This window comes from Triturus cristatus, chromosome 6 (assembly GCF_964204655.1).
Source record: "Triturus cristatus chromosome 6, aTriCri1.1, whole genome shotgun sequence".
Classification (NCBI taxonomy): domain Eukaryota; kingdom Metazoa; phylum Chordata; class Amphibia; order Caudata; family Salamandridae; genus Triturus; species Triturus cristatus.
Window position 1 is genome coordinate 298,891,197 of NC_140589.1, and position 20,463 is coordinate 298,911,659.

Below are 20,463 nucleotides of genomic sequence, written 5' to 3' on the forward strand. Positions count from 1 at the left end.
GCAGTGCGTAACTGTTCCTGCATGTTACTTAATATAGTCGTCAAGGACGTTAAATCAAATTCTTCCGTCATTCTGCCCGGGAGGGGACCTATATTCCTCAATTAAGAGGTTAAGGCACTTCAATCTGTCAGATACTCTTTGCTAAAAGGATACGGTCCCCTCGGAAGCAGATGACTGAAACCCCAGATCCCTCTAACCAAAATACAGAGACAGTAGTACTGCTTCCTGTCTCTAATTTCAGCCAGGGGGAAAGGGGAAGTGGAAGACAAAACAAGAGAGACTGCTCCCAGCTGCGGACTCTTCTTTTTTAGGCAATCTGGAGACTGGAAGAGACCTGCAAGATAAACACAAACATTACCCTTCTTGCTATCTAACGCTCCCGTCTATCTTCTCATCCTATTGTGTTATGTTTACCTGCAACTGTTTTTAGGATTTGCCACTCTCTATAAATGTTTTGTCTAGTAGCTTGTTATTTCATCTGATTCACAGGAAGAACCCCCAGCATAAATTTGCAGTTTATTCTGTCGCCTTGAGAATCAATCTTCCTCTAGGCGACCAGATAATAGTGCACTCTAGGAGAGGAATTCATTCTTTCAAATCTTCTCTCAAAGGGAACTTCCTGCGAAAAGTCTTTGTTTTTGGAAAGAGTTCTTTTTGCAAGGAAACTGCGACAAGGTTTTTCCTCAGAATGATCCTTTTCGGCGCGCTTGCAATTTTCTCTTATTCTTTGGTGTGTGGAAGGGGGAAAGAGCTGGGATTTTATTCAACCAACTATCTTTTAAAAAAAAAACAATCTCTGAATTACTGGAAATGAATTGGAATTTTCTCCTCTTGTGGTGCTTGAAAGTTTTCACGACAGTTTTTTCTGTTTAGTTCAAAAAGGTTTAAATACGCTTACTTTGAATTCGAAGAGCTTCTCTTCACAGAAGCGACTTCCTTTGAAAAGACCTTTTCTCCTGCGACTTCTTCCAGATATACTTTGTGGTGTCGAACTTACTCCAACTTCACTCTCCAGGGGACTCAAAAGCAGATACTCCTCAGCAGACTAAGTTGTGACTGAAAACTAAAAGGTTCAATTTGAATTAGCAAATAAACAGGCTCACAGGATTATGATAGTCTCTAGTACTTTCCTTTAAAAGAGAACTGGTGGAAGTCGAGCCTTCAAACCCCCCAATATTCACTTCAGGAAAACGGAGCGTGAGGGGAAACACTCCTGTCAGAATTCTCTTCACGGTTGAAGTGCGCAGCGCGCTAGTCGCGCATGCGCATTAAACGCTGCAGAGACTGCATCCAGAAAGAACTAGACCGCCAACTCCCCAAGAAGGGAATGCGATCTACGGTAATGCTTTAAGGCCTGCAAAATCGCGCACAAGACGGCTCTCCAGCCAGGACTTGCTTTCCTCCAACGAGGGTACAGTCTTTGAGTGCGAATGGCACTGAGGCAAACAAAAGGGTTCCTGACACATGGAGAGGGTGGAGTCGTGGATGACCCCTAGGTTGCTTGCGTGGTCGGTGGGTGTTGGAGCTGTTCCCAGTGCGGTCGGCCACTAGGAGCCGTCCCAGGCCGAGGGGGTGGATCCGAGGATGAGGACTTCCGTCTTGTCCGAGTTCAGCTTCAGTCGGCTGTTCTTCATTCAGTCGGCGACGGCTTTAATTCCTTCGTGGAGGTTGGTTTTGGCGGTGTGGGGGTCCTTGGTGAGGGAGAGGATCAGCTGGGTGTCATCGGCGTAAGAGATAATGTTGAGGTCGTGTAGTCGGGCGACGTGGGCGAGCGGTGCCATGTAGATGTTAAACAGCGTTGGGCTGAGGGATGAGGAGTCGTTGAGAAGAATCTTATAAAAAGAGAGAGACCTGCGGAGCGGCGTTTCGAAAAAACGGATGAACCAGTCTAGTGTTATACAGTGCCGGCGCCTGGTGAGGAGTTAAAAAAATGTAGGGTCTTATAGCGTTTGGAAACACAAAACTGGAGTTTCGTAGCGCTGCAAGTCAAAAGTGTTGATGTTACTTAAGGCTTTAAGTGGGCCGGGTCTCACCGGTGCTGAGCACCTGCAGGTCTTTTTAAAGGGGGCCTCGAAACGGGTCGCTATCAATCAATCAATAAATCAATCATAGCATTTGTAAAGCGCACTACTTACCCGCCGCAGATGATCTCGGTGGCTTCGGAGCAGAAGGGGGGAGGCGGACGCTCTGTGTTCTTCCGGAGAGGAAGGAGGTGGTCCAGTCCAGGGCCTTCTCTTGGATTCCGGCGTCGTGTACGTAGTGTGCGGTGGCAGACCGTGTCGAAGGCAGCCGTGGTTTCTCCGTTTTCTAGTAGGGCTCTGATGTCATCAGTGGTGGCGATGAGGGCAGTTTTGGTGCTTTGGTTGCTGTGGAACCCGGACTGGGATGGGTCCAGAATGCCATTCTCCTCGAGGTAGCGGGTCTGTTGTTTGTTGACGGTCTTCTCGATGACCTTCGCCGGGAACGGGAGCAGGGAGATGGTCCGGACGTTCTTGAGGTCCTTGGGGTCCGCCTTGGGTTTCTTGAGTAAGGCTTTGATCTCGGCGTGCTTCCACCTCTCCGGAAAGGTTGCTGTCTCGAAGGAAATGTTGATGGCTTTCTGGAGATGGGGTGCGATGGTGGTGCTGGCTTTGCTGAAGATGTGGTGTGGGCATGGGTCTGAAGGGGATCCGGAGTGGATGGTGTTCATGATTTTGATGGTGTCGTCGTCGTTTATGTTGGGCAAGGAGAGCAGGCGGTTGGTGCGGATGGTGGTCGTGGGGACGGAGGTCTCAGTGGTTGTCGTGGCTGTCGTGGCGTTGATGCTGTGGATGTCAGCGATCTTGCGATGGAAGAAGGTGGCAAGAGAGTCGCACAGGTCTTGCGAGGGTGGGATGTCGTTGGTGTTGGTGTTGGAGCTGGGGTTGGAGAGTTCCTTTACGATGTTGAAGAGCTCTTTGCTGTTGTGTGCGTTGTTGTCTAGGCGGTCTTTGAAGGAGGCCCTTTTGGCGGATCTGATGAGGTGATGGTGTCTGCGGGTGGCGTTCTTGTGGGCTGCATAGCTGTCCGGTGTTCGTTCACGGTGCCAGTTCTTCTCTAGCTTTTGGCAGGTTTGCTTTGAGGTCTGGAGGCCTTCAGTGAACCAGCTGGCTTTCTTGCTGTTGTGGCTGTTGGAGGGTTTCTTGAGCGGGGCGGGCGGCGGTGTCGGGGTCGGCGGGTGGGCTCTGGGTGAGGGTGGTGGTTAGCTAGTCGTCAGTGACTTTGCTCCAGCAGCGGCGAGAGATCTGTTGGGTGCGGTGGTGCGTGGTGGGTTTCAGGAAGGTGAAGTGGATGCAGCGATGGTCGGTCCAGTGGAGTTCGGTGGTGTGGTTGAAGGAGACGTGGGGGCTTGCGGAGAAGATGGGGTCAAGTGTGTGGCCGGCGGAGTGGGTGGGTGTTGTCTGAGTCTGAGGTTGGCGAGGTTGTCGATCAGGGTGGTGGAGTTGGTGTCGTTGTTGTTCTCGAGGTGGAAGTTCAGGTCCCCGAGGAGGATGTTATCCGTGGAGGCGAGGGCGTGTGTGCTGACGAAGGGGGGTCAGGGGTTCTGGCGCTGGGCACGGTCTAGGCGCGGACAGGCGCAGACGGGCTTGCCTTAGGCGCCCCTTCGGCGGGCCTGCGGCCGCCATAAGAAGAGGTGGTGGGAGGGAGGAGGGTGTGGACAAATGGGCGAGCGGGGGGGCGGGGCCACAGGGGACGCAGCGGCGGGAAAACGGGGGCAGGAACGGCGAGGGAATAGAGGCAAAAAAAGGGCACAGAATACAACGGGGAAGGAGGAAAAAAAATGAAGCAATTTAAGCAGTAGAAACAGAGGCTATACAGTACAAAGCAGGGGGTGGGGACGCAGCGGCGGGAAAACGGGGGCAGGAGCGGCGAGGGAACAGAAGGCAAAAGAGGGCACAGGGCATAGAATCCAAAAGGAAAAAGGAGGAAAAACAAAACAATTAACAATAAAAAACAGAGGAGGAGAAAAAACGAAACAATTAAACAATGTGATGGAAGCAATACAGTACAAGCAAACCTACGGCCAGCCACTGGCCACCAGGGATGAGGCGCAGGTGGAAGCCTGCCGGTGGAGGAGGGCCTCGAACTCGCGGCAGTGGCAGCAGCAGCGAGCAGGGAACACAGGCACAACAGGTGGTGCTGTTGCGGCGTGGGGAGCGACCTGCCTGAAGCAGGGTCAAGGGTCGCTCTCGGGCTCTGTTTTGAGCCCTGTCACAGGTGGTCCGTTTTTTTCCGGACTGCAGTGACAGCAGATACATCGATGTGCACGTGCTACACTGCTCACTTCTGAGTAGCGTAGAAGTTACGGGATGACGTCATGCCAGGTGAGCGTTGTAGGAGAAGGGAAATCCCTTAAAGAGAGTAATTTTCTATCTGGATTTCCCTTCTCTTTATGAGACTCAGGAACAGCAACATTGTCGTGGTGTCACCAGGGCTAAGGGGAAGCTTTTTGAATATTATATACAAGCCATAGTTGTCGCTTATTTATCTTATGCAACTAACAACCATTGACAAACTCAATAGTCCTGACTTGTAGGTATGATGTTACTTGTTGTATCATATATCTGGATGCAATGACAGAAACAGCACAGATACCTGCTTTTAAGCCACGCCCTTACGTACACTGCCACGCCCCTTTGAGTTAGTCCTGTAGCTCATCCGGTACTGGTAGTGCCAGCCCGTTGATGCACACAGTCACCCCTCTCCTCTGTGTAACCCCACTACTTTGATGTTTTTTATACAGCACTTCTTACTGCACTTCTGCTGTTTATAAGCGCTATACCTAGCGAATGCCGCTATTATCAAGTTTATGGCAGTTAGTGTGTTAACTTAGAGAAGATGAGTCTGAGCGTGCCTCACCGGGGTTCGCACCCGTGCCCCCAGAACACCACATCTGTCGCGGTAAATGCCTTCCAAAGTAAAACTTCATTTTACGCCTATTTTAATCTGCAAGCAGGGTGACCAGCCATCACGGATTTTCCCCGAACAGTCCCAGTTTTTCACCAGCGGCCCCGGCAGATTTCGGCAATTTTGGCTCATGACCCGGTTTTTAGAGGGGGTCGACTAAAAACAGTGAGAGGTACTTTTTTTTGGGTGTTCTAAAGCTGTGCTAGTTAGCAGCTGTTATGAGTAAGCAGTTTACTTAATAGGTATGATGTTGGTTGTAGAAATTTAATTTAATTTATTTTCCTAATGCATCTACTGAAATCCTATGTTGATGAGAGCTGTCATTCTGCGCTATTTGTGGATGAAACATTTCAGTCCTTCTGTTTCTCCAAAATGTTCCGGTTTTTGGTTCTCAATATCTGGTCACCCTATCTGCAAGACCAGTTTGTGAGGGATGTTTCCTGGCTGACTGAACAACAGAAAAATGGAAGCTCAGCACAGATTAGCACCTGCCCTTAAACTACAGGTAGGGCATGGGTACTCGCAAGCATTTCCCCTGGGCCACAAACTATGGTCTTTGGTGTGCCCCGAGGGCCACATTAATGAAAGCATTAGGGGAATGGGGTTTTGTGGGGGGTTAAGGTGGGCATAGGGGAAGCAATCGCATACATGGTGTGGTCAGTGAGTCATGGGGTTACTTTAAGGCTTTCTTTCCATACTGCCCTCTAAATTAAGTCCCTAGTCTCTAGAAGAGTCATAGATTTGACAATACTGTGTTTTTCTGTATCTGAATTGCTACTCCCCAACACACCTTGGGGTAAGCCTTTCTGCTTGCTATCACTATTTGGGGAGACACTAGTGTAAATAGGAAGTAACTTGATTATTGAATTGAATTGAATTGAAATAGAATTGCACAACGTGAAACCAGGAAATCTAGGAGCAATCCCGGCTTTCCCACTTGACCCTACTGTTTGATCCTAGGCAATATCCTAATTTCACTTTACCTCCTTTTTCTTCATTATGACATAAAAGAGCACCTTGAAATACATGAGTTCAGGGTATACGCTGTACAAACCCCTTGAGTGTGATTTAATAAACTATAGCGTTGACCATGTATAATAACAACCCTGACCTCCCAGAGGGTTCAACATTGCAAGTGACTTGCCTCTTAGTTCACTATTAGCATTGTTGTCCGGGTGCGAGGAGGAATGAATATTTCTACCCATCATAGTTCTGAATGCACCTATCTATTCTGATTTACTAATGTGTACTGCTTATGCATGTTAATGAAATAAACATTTTGAATTTTGAAGAGACTTTATCTTTTTTTTACACATTTATTGCAAGATTCATTGAAAAATGAATGTGTTTCTAAAGTTAAGTTTTGCAGGGCACCTTGTTTTCTTCGTTTCCTTTACTTCAATTAGCCTATAAATAAACTCTTTCCCCTTTATTTAACATATTTTTGAATGCTAGTGCTTTCTGAAGTAAACATAGCGCAGTGCAGTCATTCAGCTGGGGGCCGCATGTGAAGGTCGGGTGGGCAGTGAGTACCACCGAGGTAGGGTAATGATCTTAACTGGGATATTCAGCATTGAGCACAGATGCCTTCACTGTCAATGTGCAGCGGAGGTTCACCATTCAGCAGAAATGCAAAACCGCCAATGCGACAAGTCAAATGGAAACTATTGGAAGCTCCATTGGCGCTAATGCCGATTAAATAGCCACCTTCCTGCGAAGCACTCAATGGGAAATACGATTTTGAATGTAAATGAACAGAGCTTAAGTGGTCCCTACTATTGACTGGAAAAATCACTACCTTTCAACTACGTGAATGGAAGCAAATTGTCGGCATCCGTCGCTCACTCAGTGAAGCACAGTTCATTCCTGGATGCCAAGATTTGCATCTGTTTAAAGGTTTGCCTCAGTATCCTTTTAAATACTATTCTTTATGTACACTCTCGTGGCTTCCTTATGCCGCAGCAAGCAAAGGATAGTCGAGGTGTATTTAAATATTGAGTCTGTGTTCAGACACTGAAGCCAATGAATCGCTGTGCTGCAGGCCAAATATACATGGAAAGTGTTAAGTGTATATGTGTAACTTAATGACCAATTACAATTTTATATGTACATTGCGTTGAATAGGAGTTAGAAACAGTCTGCCAACTTCATTGCCAGAAGAAACTGTGATGTAATATTTACTTTTTTTCAGTCCTGATATGTTATAAAGTTTTGATTAGCACTCGTATACCCGAAGGTGTCTTGGCGCTGTGCTGTATACGGGTGATAAGCTAGGCAGGCTTGAGACCAAGGGGTCTGGGTTTGGAAGGGCCACGTCTTTAATGCTTTCCTGAAGTGTAGAAGAGTCTGGGAATTTTTCAGTTCAAAAGAGAGGAAATTCCACAATTTAGCAGGAATGGTCACAAAGCTTTTACCTCTCCAACGGGCAAATCTGAAATTAGGCACCACAATATTTTTCAAGCCTGAGGAACGTAATAGTCTAGGAGATGTATACCAGTTAAAGTGTTGCCTGAGGGCAACTGGTCCAATACTGTGTAGTGCCTCAAAGGCGGTGCTCAAAGCCTAGAAAGCAATCCTTTTTTCGCTGGTAGCCAGTGCAGTTGGTGCCATAGATGCTGAATGAAATTTGTGGAAATTAAAAATGAGATGGGCTGCCGTATTTTGTGGTGTCTGAGGTTTTGTTATCATTTTTTTGTTTTAGGCTGATATACAATCCATTACAATAGTCCAATTTGGACAAAATCAGTGCTGACTCAATCAATTTTTGGAGATTAATGGTAGAAATTTCTCAGGATCTTCCAACAAAAGAAGACTGAGGGGGCTATTTGGTTAATCTGGTTCTCAAGGGAGAGCTTTCTGACAAATATGACCCCCAGGTTTCTGACCTTTTCCACTGGGGGGGTCCCATGTCTGGTGGCCACCAGTCTGTGGACCCGAAGTAGGTGTTATTTGCGAAGTGCAGAACTTCGGTCTTACCTGAGTTTAAGCTTGTAGGCAGCGCCACTTGTGATAAACACTGCAGTGCATTCCAGAAGTAGTACTCCCCTCACAAAGTAAAAAAATACCAATGGTACAACCATTACCTTTGACAAGGGAAGAGGATGTGGCGTAACTGCCAGAGCTGCCAACTTTGGAGCTGGGGAACCAGGTTTGAGTCTTTGCTTTGGCTCAACATCCTTTGGTTCTGGGCAAATCACTTAATCTCTTGTACCTACCAAAAATGAATGTGTCCATCTATAATGCAACTGGTGCTCATCTAAATAGCGCAGATACCATCGTTCAAGTTTGCGCTATATAAAACCTGCGAAAAAAAACATTGATATTAAACAAATGATGACGGCCATCATAATTTGGGGGGCACAACTGACTACCATCATGTTCTCCCCTGGATTTGTTTGGCCTTTATGAGACAAACGCTTCTTACTGCGCCAAGCCAAACAGGAACCAGATGAGTGGATAGATTCACCCTGGAGTTTACCAGCCCTTGTATATTCCCGATGAGATGGATGCATTGGTGAAGCTAAGAGAATACATCCTGCAAGACCTCGGGACGTCAATTGCGAAACGTCCTTCCATTGGGATGCTCCAAGAAACTCTTTAAAGCCCGAGCATTCCACATCGAAGCAGCACTAAAGAGGCCCATAAAAACTGAACCCGTCAACCAAATATTTGAGGGCCGGCACTTTGGAGAAGATTTGGGGCAAGGGGCACAGCGTCACGTAGGTCCTGCTGATTATACCACCACGATATATCATCCAAAGAAGGGCGAGGCATGCTACTTAGTGGTCTGACTGCTGAAAGACTCCAACTAATACATTTTGTGCCCAGCATATGTACATTACATTTATAATACTTGCTGGAGGAATTCCAGACCCTATTTCACAGAAGAGTGTGGTTGAAACGGGATGCTCCACATCAACTGATTCAGCCAGCTAGTAGCCCTGCGACACAATCAGGTGGTTTTTCCCCTCGGGTCTAAAGTGGAGGAATAGTTCAATCAATCAATCAGGTGACTTGTAAAGCGCTAGTACTCACCTGTAAGGGTTTCAACGCGTTGGGTGGATGGCTGAGGGGGGGACTGCTGACCCGCCAAAGGCATTGTACAATAGTTGAAGTTGAAGGTAGCAGATCTTCTTGAAAGAGTGTAAGTCCCTACCCCATGGGCATCCCCAATCAAGGTAACCAGGCAGGTGAAGTAGCCAGGCGCAGTAGAGATATGCATGGACATGCATATTCAGAACCTAGCCATCAAGTGGGAACGACACAACTCGAACTATTCTTGATAATAGTCAGTGAAGTAAAAGACTTCTTTTGGTTCTTGAAGATGGACCTCGGGACGGGGTACCACTAACTCTTACTAGCCCCAGAATCATGTCAGACCACTGAATTCTCAACTTACCTGAGCCTCTGGTGGCTCCTTTTTTAGAATATGCAGCACCACAGAGGAGTTGCCGGATGCCATGTGAGGGGTGTTGGCTAGGATCTCGGGAGTTATGGTGCATTTCCCGACCCTGAAAGAGCAATTTTAACACTTGAAATATTTTTCTCAGACACCAAGATAGTGACCTTACGCTTCACAAAGAAAAGTGTGAGTTCTTAAAGAGTAAAATATGCTTCTTTGGCTATCACTTATCAGCCACAAGGGTAGCACCCGATCCGGCCAAGGTGAAGAACATGGATCTGCCCCAGCCCTGACACAAGTGACAGGGATTTGTTCTTGGGCATAGTCAATTACGGCAGACGCTTTATACCAAATGTGACCAACCTTTCATAACCTGTCCGAGAGCTGACAAAAGCCTCCACCCTATTGTCATGGGGAGTAGATCGGGAACACCCTGGTGTTCTTTAACCCTTAAAAAGAGTCAAAACTGGATTTGAATGCCAGCTCTACTGGACCAGGGGTGGTTGTGGTGCAGAAGCAGGCATGTGGTGAGTCTAAAAAAAATAGCGGCTGCTAGGAAATCTTAGTCACTGCACCACCGAAAGTATTCACAAATATATTGTACACATCAAAATTGCCCTCCTCAAATGGCCAGCTGCAACGTGGTCATAAATTATACAAATAGAAAACAGGATGAGAGGCAACATTAAAACACAGAGCCAAATTCCAGATATTATTCATGCTATATATAACGAGTCTGGTTATGCTTCAAAGTTCCTTTAATTATTTTCCTTCAACTTGACAATGAGACAAACGTATGCAACCAACGTGTTTCACCCAAACATGGACTTCTTCAGGCCAGATCGATTTTTGAGGCAACAGTAGCATGAGTGTAGCTTGAAAAAATCCTGCCGGAGTTCTTCGTCTTTCGGTCACCACTGGTTGTATACAGGAAAGTCCCCAACAGTATATACTGTTGTATATACTGTAGTGTGGTGAGTCTGCTCTGGTGGCCCATGCCTATGCTAGCCATGCCGTCACTCCCACAGAACAAAACTACTCTCATATTGAGAATGAAGAAGTAGCCATCAACCGGGGATGTAGGCATTTTCACCTGTATTTGTATGGACACCCCTTCATAGTACACACAGACCACAAGCCCCCCTCATTCCACTGTTCAGGGTTCAGCATCCAAGCTCCCATCCCAGATAGAGAAATTAATTTGGCAACTCCAAGATTACCAGTTCACTGCCGAGGACAATCTGGGAACCCAGAACCGTGTCCTCACTTTACAACATACGGCTTGAATTGGTAGTATCAGTGGATGGCTGCCTCCTGAAAGGTCAGAGGCTAGTCATTCCTCAGAGATTGACCCAACTGATGGTTAGCTGGGTCACAGGTCACACCAAGGGATGCTCAAGACCAATAGCAGAATTAAGAACAAGATCTGGTATCCATGGCTGGACAAATTTGTTGAACAGACAGTCCAGAGATGGGAATTATGTCAAATGTAGGAAAGTAACCCCCTCCCCACACACACACACCTTTTACCAGATTTCTGATGCACTTTGACTCAATGTGCCCTGGGTCCCTGCAAGTCAGGTTCCCAGGGCTTGTGTTTTTTCTCCAAACTGTACAATTGTAACCACAACTGGCACCCCTCTGATCACATGCAAGTCCCTTGTAAAAGGTACCATAGGTACCAAGGGCACTGTGTCCAGAGAAGGCCTCTTAGGGCTGCAGCACATATTGTGCCACCCTTAGAGGTCCTGTACTTTAACACACAAACAACACTTCCATTGCAGGCTATGTGTTTTGGTGCAGAGAAAAGTGAAGAGTCGACATGGCATGCCTGTAACCCACTGCCTAAGGTATATATAAGCCACCCCTCTAGCTGGTTGCAGTATACCACTGGTGAGGGTACAGTTGCATGAGCACTGTACCCCTACAGTGTCTAAGTCCATTCTTAGACATTGTAAGTGCAGCAAAGCCATAAGGAGTATATGGTCTGGGAGTTTTTCATTACGAACCCCTCAGCACTATAATGGCTTTACTGAATTCTGGGAAGTTTGGTAGGAAACCTCTCCGCATAATTAACCCACATTGATGCCAGAGTGGGATTTATTATACAGTGCACTCAGAGGGCATCTTAGAGATGCCCCCTGAAAAACAACCAGCCTCTGATGGGTTCCCTGACTGTTAAACACCAGCCTGCTGCCATGAGACACGTGTCTGGAACCCTGCGGTGGGAGCCTTGGCTCCCTGAGCCCAGAAACAAAACCTTTACTGGGTGGATGTGTTCACACCATCCCCAGGATAGGAAGAGCCATCTTTGGGAGGGGAGCTTCAAAGGCTTTGCTGCCTTTGCACTGCAACCCCAGCCTCTCCTACTATCAGGAGCAGGTCCCCTTCTTGCCTCACCCACTTTTCATCAGGAAGACAGGCGGGAACAATTAGAGCAGTACGGAAGGTGTGCCCACCTCGGCCAACCCCACCCCTCAGTTGGGGAAGGCAAGGTGAAACCAATTCTTCAGTGCCCGCCATCTTGCAGATGACAGGCACTCTGCAATCAGGATTAAGGATTGTGCCCACTTTCTCACGTGGGGTGAGCACACCAAGGGTGTAGTTACCCTAAGGTCAGCTACTAACCTGAGACCCTCATAACGCCCCTAAATACAGTATTTAGGGGGCAACCCTGAACCCTTAAGGGAGATTACTGCAACCTACAAAGAAGAAGGACGGAAGAAGTTGCACAGCAGAGGAGACTCGCAGCTGTGTTGGTCTCTTGGCTCGTCCTTTCTGTAGATACCCACATGTTACTGACCACTGGGTACCCTTTTTATACGCCTCCGCCTATCCGGCGAGGTCTGGTCCTGTATCCCCGTTTTTCGGGGAGCAGTTGGGTACCTTGTACTCAGGTTTGCCGTCGTTCTGCACGGCGGGTACCTTGTACTCAAGTTTGCCGTCGTTCTGCACAGCAGCATTTTCCTTTGCACGTTTTATATTTCACTTCGGTGCCTTTTCATGCTGCTTCAGCAACAACGGTTCCTATGGTTCCGCTCCCTGGGGTTAACCTCCTCTTCTGGATGCTCTTCTTCTTGGGGGTCTTGTCTGTCCCGTTCATGTACTAAACAGTACCTCTTTTCTGTGGGGGTGCATTTCTCCTCCCGGTCGGAAGTGGTGGTTCCGGGGATCTGATGTTGTTCTTCACAGCTCTGCGAGCACTTATTCACAGTTCCTACAGGCACCTTCAGTGCCTCAGATGACACACCCTTCAGATGTGCCCTTTTTTCCTTCGGGTGCCTCCCTTATCAGTGTCTGGTGTGCCTGCGGGACAGTTCCTCTTCTGAGGGTCGTCCCGGGTGCTGCACCGTGCATCTCTGTTTTCCTTTGGGTGCGTTCTTCCCCTTGGCCTTCCAGTTGCCTTGTTGGGCAGTCCCGTACTCGTCTTAACTACGTTTTCTTGAGACTGAGTTTTGCACTTTGCGTGTCCTATGTTTCATGCCTGTGCTTCTGGGACGTTTCTCAGTTCCTGCCTCTTGCCCTTCGCCTCCTGGCTGCTGCCTGTCCGGCCACCCTTGCGTAGGCCCGCCGGTTAGGCTCTGATTATGTCACTCCATATTGTCCTTTAGATTTTGGTTGGTGCCAACGTAGCGCACCATTGGGCTCTGGGAGTAGTTCTTCTTCCTTTCTTCATTATGAACTCTCTCTTCCATTCTGGGATATGGCCTAGTGCCGTTATTCCATCCCGTATTCACACTGGTGTGGTCTCGCGCCCTTCGGGTCGTGTTGTTGTGCCTTTGGCTCCCATTGTCTTTTGCTCTTCTGAACTGCTTGGTCTGCTGATTGGCTGCTCCGCCACAGCTTTCCTTATAGTCCGTCACCCTGTTGCCGGCTCAGTGTCTCGGGCACTTTTTGTTCTTCTGTCGCAGACCCACCTCCCCCCTTGGGGTATGGCTGTGGTATCTATTCTAAGTTAGGGAATCTGCGGCTAGATGTCTCTATCAGATGCATGAGTTACTTACCTTCGGTAACGATGTATCTTGTAGAGATGTTGTCTAGCCGCAGATTCCTTAACGCCCACCTATCCTCCCCGTTCTGCGAGGACCTTTCCAGGTAGGGTTCTCCACCTTGCCTCCTTTCAGTTGGCGCTGGTCTCTTCCAGGGTGCTCAAGTTGGTGCGAGCCTCTCACTTTGCCTTCTGCAGCCGCCTCCCTCTGAGTGGTTTCTCTTCTGGTGGAGCGGTGCTTTTCACTTCGCCTTCACAGGGGATTTATTTTTCCCTTTCTGTGTATTCCTCCACTCTGGTCCTTCCAGTGTGGGGTCTTCTCCTATTCTTCCCTCCCTCTCACCTCCTCTTTCGGTTTAGGGTTTCTTGTCTCCTCTGCAGTTGTCTTCCTTGGGATCTGTTAGGCTGTGCCTCGGCCCTTCGATCTCTACAGGGGAAAGCGCTATTCCTTGTAATGTCATCTCGCAGTGGATTGTTGTTCTTCCTGCGCTCCACCCTTGTTACAACAAACAAATGATGGACGGAATGCTGACAATGCAGACATTCTCCCCCAGTCAAGAGATCTGGGTTAAATCCATCGTTCTTTTGCCCACTACACCACCCCAGTTTAGACATGGCCATATGCAAATCAGTCTTGACCCTGTGCCTCATGGGAACAGTCCAGCCCGAACTGCCAAGCCATGTCTTCCCTGGACCGGAATCAAGCATCCTAGGACCGGTTTCTGGCTATCAGCCGTCATCAGCCAGGATAGCTTGACTCCAGTGGCGTAATGAGCACGGGTCCCACGTCTGGGAATACCCATCCCTATTAGGGCGAAAAGCGTTACAACAAACAAATGATGGACGGAATGCTGACAATGCAGACATTCTCCCCCAGTCAAGAGATCTGGGTTAAATCCATCGTTCTTTTGCCCACTACACCACCCCAGTTTAGACATGGCCATATGCAAATCAGTCTTGACCCTGTGCCTCATGGGAACAGTCCAGCCCGAACTGCCAAGCCATGTCTTCCCTGGACCGGAATCAAGCATCCTAGGACCGGTTTCTGGCTATCAGCCGTCATCAGCCAGGATAGCTTGACTCCAGTGGCGTAATGAGCACGGGTCCCACGTCTGGGAATACCCATCCCTATTAGGGCGAAAAGCGTTACAACAAACAAATGATGGACGGAATGCTGACAATGCAGACATTCTCCCCCAGTCAAGAGATCTGGGTTAAATCCATCGTTCTTTTGCCCACTACATCACCCCAGTTTAGACATGGCCATATGCAAATCAGTCTTGACCCTGTGCCTCATGGGAACAGTCCAGCCCGAACTGCCAAGCCATGTCTTCCCTGGACCGGAATCAAGCATCCTAGGACCGGTTTCTGGCTATCAGCCGTCATCAGCCAGGATAGCTTGACTCCAGTGGCGTAATGAGCACGGGTCCCACGTCTGGGAATACCCATCCCTATTAGGGCGAAAAGCGTTACAACAAACAAATGATGGACGGAATGCTGACAATGCAGACATTCTCCCCCAGTCAAGAGATCTGGGTTAAATCCATCGTTCTTTTGCCCACTACACCACCCCAGTTTAGACATGGCCATATGCAAATCAGTCTTGACCCTGTGCCTCATGGGAACAGTCCAGCCCGAACTGCCAAGCCATGTCTTCCCTGGACCGGAATCAAGCATCCTAGGACCGGTTTCTGGCTATCAGCCGTCATCAGCCAGGATAGCTTGACTCCAGTGGCGTAATGAGCACGGGTCCCACGTCTGGGAATACCCATCCCTATTAGGGCGAAAAGCGTTACAACAAACAAATGATGGACGGAATGCTGACAATGCAGACATTCTCCCCCAGTCAAGAGATCTGGGTTAAATCCATCGTTCTTTTGCCCACTACACCACCCCAGTTTAGACATGGCCATATGCAAATCAGTCTTGACCCTGTGCCTCATGGGAACAGTCCAGCCCGAACTGCCAAGCCATGTCTTCCCTGGACCGGAATCAAGCATCCTAGGACCGGTTTCTGGCTATCAGCCGTCATCAGCCAGGATAGCTTGACTCCAGTGGCGTAATGAGCACGGGTCCCACGTCTGGGAATACCCATCCCTATTAGGGCGAAAAGCGTTACAACAAACAAATGATGGACGGAATGCTGACAATGCAGACATTCTCCCCCAGTCAAGAGATCTGGGTTAAATCCATCGTTCTTTTGCCCACTACACCACCCCAGTTTAGACATGGCCATATGCAAATCAGTCTTGACCCTGTGCCTCATGGGAACAGTCCAGCCCGAACTGCCAAGCCATGTCTTCCCTGGACCGGAATCAAGCATCCTAGGACCGGTTTCTGGCTATCAGCCGTCATCAGCCAGGATAGCTTGACTCCAGTGGCGTAATGAGCACGGGTCCCACGTCTGGGAATACCCATCCCTATTAGGGCGAAAAGCGTTACAACAAACAAATGATGGACGGAATGCTGACAATGCAGACATTCTCCCCCAGTCAAGAGATCTGGGTTAAATCCATCGTTCTTTTGCCCACTACACCACCCCAGTTTAGACATGGCCATATGCAAATCAGTCTTGACCCTGTGCCTCATGGGAACAGTCCAGCCCGAACTGCCAAGCCATGTCTTCCCTGGACCGGAATCAAGCATCCTAGGACCGGTTTCTGGCTATCAGCCGTCATCAGCCAGGATAGCTTGACTCCAGTGGCGTAATGAGCACGGGTCCCACGTCTGGGAATACCCATCCCTATTAGGGCGAAAAGCGTTACAACAAACAAATGATGGACGGAATGCTGACAATGCAGACATTCTCCCCCAGTCAAGAGATCTGGGTTAAATCCATCGTTCTTTTGCCCACTACACCACCCCAGTTTAGACATGGCCATATGCAAATCAGTCTTGACCCTGTGCCTCATGGGAACAGTCCAGCCCGAACTGCCAAGCCATGTCTTCCCTGGACCGGAATCAAGCATCCTAGGACCGGTTTCTGGCTATCAGCCGTCATCAGCCAGGATAGCTTGACTCCAGTGGCGTAATGAGCACGGGTCCCACGTCTGGGAATACCCATCCCTATTAGGGCGAAAAGCGTTACAACAAACAAATGATGGACGGAATGCTGACAATGCAGACATTCTCCCCCAGTCAAGAGATCTGGGTTAAATCCATCGTTCTTTTGCCCACTACACCACCCCAGTTTAGACATGGCCATATGCAAATCAGTCTTGACCCTGTGCCTCATGGGAACAGTCCAGCCCGAACTGCCAAGCCATGTCTTCCCTGGACCGGAATCAAGCATCCTAGGACCGGTTTCTGGCTATCAGCCGTCATCAGCCAGGATAGCTTGACTCCAGTGGCGTAATGAGCACGGGTCCCACGTCTGGGAATACCCATCCCTATTAGGGCGAAAAGCGTTACAACAAACAAATGATGGACGGAATGCTGACAATGCAGACATTCTCCCCCAGTCAAGAGATCTGGGTTAAATCCATCGTTCTTTTGCCCACTACACCACCCCAGTTTAGACATGGCCATATGCAAATCAGTCTTGACCCTGTGCCTCATGGGAACAGTCCAGCCCGAACTGCCAAGCCATGTCGGCCGGCACAGTTCTGCGTTGTAATGGCAGTCTTTCTGTTGTCTGTCTGGATATTCTTACCTTGTTACTTAGCCTCTGGGGAGGGTCTCCGCTTCGTTTTGCGGGGTTGCTTCTCAGAGCGATGCTCTGCCTTTACTTCTTGGTCAATTGGTATACAGTGTCTGACACTGTCCTTTATGATGATGTTATGCATCATCCGATCTCTTTGTTTTATGGCTTTTTCCTTCTTCGCACACTGTTCCCATACTTTCACAGTTTTGTTGGTGGCTCCGCGTTGTGACGCGGAAAAGTTTCTCCGAAGAAAACTGACGTTAGCGCGCCGGGAGGGACTTATATGACCTCGCTGACGTCACGTCCGTGGACGACGTCAGGGCGGGATCATGTGGCGCCGTCCCCCGGCAGGCAGAGGTGCTGCTGCAAAAAAAATTCCGGATCCAGTCGGATGATTCTATGTTAAGGAATCTGCTACTAGACAACTTCTCTACCAGATACATCGTTACCGAAGGTAAGTAACTCGTACTTTTGGGCTCTTCTCAACTGTAAATGGGTCAGTTCATGCAAAGATCTTACCACCGGTGCCTTTCCCCAACACAAAGCTCCAGTGAACCCGGCTTATCTCTTTGCACTACAGTGATCGCCAGTGACGACTGGCACAGCAAGATTTGCACTTCGACATCCTGAGGGTGACTGGCAATGCGTAGCTCCAAGAACGACCGTCCACGATGCTCGGCAGCATCTTTGCTCTACAGTGATGACTATGTGCAATGCCTAGACTGCTCTTTGCGCTACAGCGGCGACCACCGGCTGTGCTCTCCTTGCTCCTCGCAGCCTCCTCCACCACAAATGGAACTCTTCAAGCTGGACTTTAGATGTTAGCATTTTCAGCAGTGCTAACATGATCCCTATATCCGACCTATGTCCAATTGCGGTCGGCATGAACTTTTGTCTTCCACACAGCTTTCCATAACCAGATAACCACAAGTGCCACATTGTGCTTTTAGGCACTATGCTCACCGTAAATTGTTTTAAACTGCTTGTCTCTGGTTCTACTGATTGGATTTTTGTCATTTTGGTGTCAATTAATTTATTAAATTTTGCTCTAATTTCCCAAATTGATGTGGGATTTTTCTTGTGTTGGATTTTCACTTTATTACTGTTTGTGTGATACATAAATACTTTACACATTGCTCTAATTTAAGCCTGACTACTTTTGTGCCAAGCCTCGGGAGGGTTAAGCACTGGTTAATTTAGTGACTTTGGTTCACCCTACTGTTTCTTGAGAAGGGCTCACACCCCCCTCAATCAACAACCAATATTCTCACAATGCCCTTCACCCATTATTTGGATTCAGTGTACTTAAAGCATAACATCTTGGGCTCACTGGTAATTTTCAATTGTGCATGTACACCGGTTAATTATCCCCAGATGCAAATTGGTATGTTTAACATTTTGTTATCATCACGGTCATGATTTGCTCTTTCGGAGAAATGATGCCCATGTGTACTTAGCTCAAGCTTGAAATATTGGCATGCTTTATTATTTACTCTTCAGACCTGCATGTAATAACTATAGCTTTTTAGCTTCAAAATGAATTGTTTGCCCTACTTTTTTCAATAAAACATGTTGAGAAGGCGAAGCCTCAGGAAAGGGCTATGCTTGCTCACAACGCTCTGTGAAGTAAAGGCTGGTGTTAGGACAACAAACAGCTCCGCCTTGATAATTTGTTGAATCACAATAACTATAAATTTCTGGTTGGAATGTTATCAATAACGATTTACAATTATATTTATCATGCTTTAATTTCAAAGTTCAAGAATTATTTTAACTTATTTTTAATTACTATGATGGTGGCACAGAAATCATTTCAATTACTGAATTGGACGCATCAGGCAATCTATAATCGCCATTAATTCTTTATTTCAGTTCTGCTACAGCTGGCCAGTGATGCCTTACCAAATGACATCACCTTGTCTTTAGCCTATCTACTCGCATTGCCGCAGGTATGTTTGTATTGCAATTCTCAGTCGGGTTTGTCGTTTAAAATTGATCAGTTTATTTTTGCAGCAGAATCTTTCATTTGGCCTTTAAAATAAAAATGTTCCTGATAGCCATTACTTCATTAAGAATGGTGTGGCTTAGGTGATCTATGAGGCTGCATTGAGATGAAGAGCAACGAGTCCTTTATCATTTATTTTTATTTTCTTTAGCCTTCCATTTTCCTGCTTCCCAATGAGCATAAAATGCAATGGATTATTGGTTATTGAAAGTGTAAAGTGTAAAACCGTGCCACAGGAACTGTGAACCTGTGATACTTTTAGGATAAGAAAAACTTTAATAAATTGATATGAAGTAATGTTCCTTTACAGTGACCGTGAAATTCAGTTGAAGGATGTGCTTTAATAAAGTTTTGCCAGAACGTATGCTTGTTGGGCGGAATCAGGGCTGTGGATGCTAGAACACACTTGTAAGACATAAAATAGAAATACAGTTGAGATTGAGGTGGTGCACCAAAGAGGTACATTTATTTACTGTGAAGTTTGAAAGCAGTGATTTAGCTAGATTTAACCTCCAAAATTCTAAAGGATACTTATCCCTCAAGATTCCTCACCAGACACTAGACTGGATCTGGAAATGTGAGTATTGTTTTTTCAGTGCTGACAGGTGGTGACATGGCTCTAAGTTGACTCTGGCATTCCCTCGGATGTTACTTCACGAAGCCCATAAATGTTTCCATCCACAGTTCTGACATCCATATCCTTTTTTCTGATAGGGTGCTCCTACTTGCAGATTCCTCACCTTTTAAATGCCTTTTAGATGCCAGCTTAGATGCAGAAAATTTGAAACAGCTGTCCTACTGCTGGTAGGTGGCGCTCGAGTCTGTCTCGGTGCAGGACAATGCCAGACATTACATCACTGGTGCAATTGAAGCACCGCCCTGGCATACCGATGACATTCACTTTATTTTCTGCACTTACCAACAGGGATCTGGAGTGCTATCCTCAGAATGCTTTTTTCTCTAAAAAATTATTTCTGCAGATCTGGAGGATGTCACCTCCAGAAAATCAGAGTTCAGATAGGTCCAATTCTGCCATTAGCAGCTATCCATTTCAGACCTGCCTGTAGTGTCTGGCACTCAAGTGAAAAATGTCAAATTGAGAAGGAGAAGGAGGCCAAGCTGTTCATGATGCAGGCCTATGACACCCACTGGACTCGATGGCAGTCCAAATCCAGACTACACTTCAAATTCACCCGATGGCTGTCGACTAGCAAATCTGAAAGAGACACGTTAGTGATAGATTCCTTACCTTAGAATATCTCCAGGCGTCAGATTGGATCCAGCAAGTTTTGCTTAGCAGTACCCCTGCGCGTCAGTAGGTGACGTCGTGCGGCTCCGCGTTAGTCACTGGCGTCGTAAGCGCCGAGATGACGCCACGGAGAGTACTTAGGCACCACCCATGCGTGCTGACGTTAGTTCTTTCTTTTTCCGCGACAGCAAGCGCAGATCCGGATTGAGAACGTACCTTAGTCACTTTGTGACTACTCTTTTGAGACTGT

The 20,463-nt window shown here is 47.6% G+C and overlaps 1 protein-coding gene across 2 annotated transcripts in view; it reads left to right on the top strand.

Annotated features, from left to right (window-relative positions):
• Positions 1–20,463, top strand: part of NBAS (NBAS subunit of NRZ tethering complex) — a 2,067,161-nt gene that overhangs the window by 1,039,611 nt on the left and 1,007,087 nt on the right. For both annotated transcript variants that reach the window (XM_085610668.1, XM_085610669.1), the window contains one exon: positions 18,832–18,908. In XM_085610668.1, the coding sequence (XP_085466794.1) occupies positions 18,832–18,908 (77 nt within the window). The remainder of the gene's footprint in view (positions 1–18,831; positions 18,909–20,463) is intronic.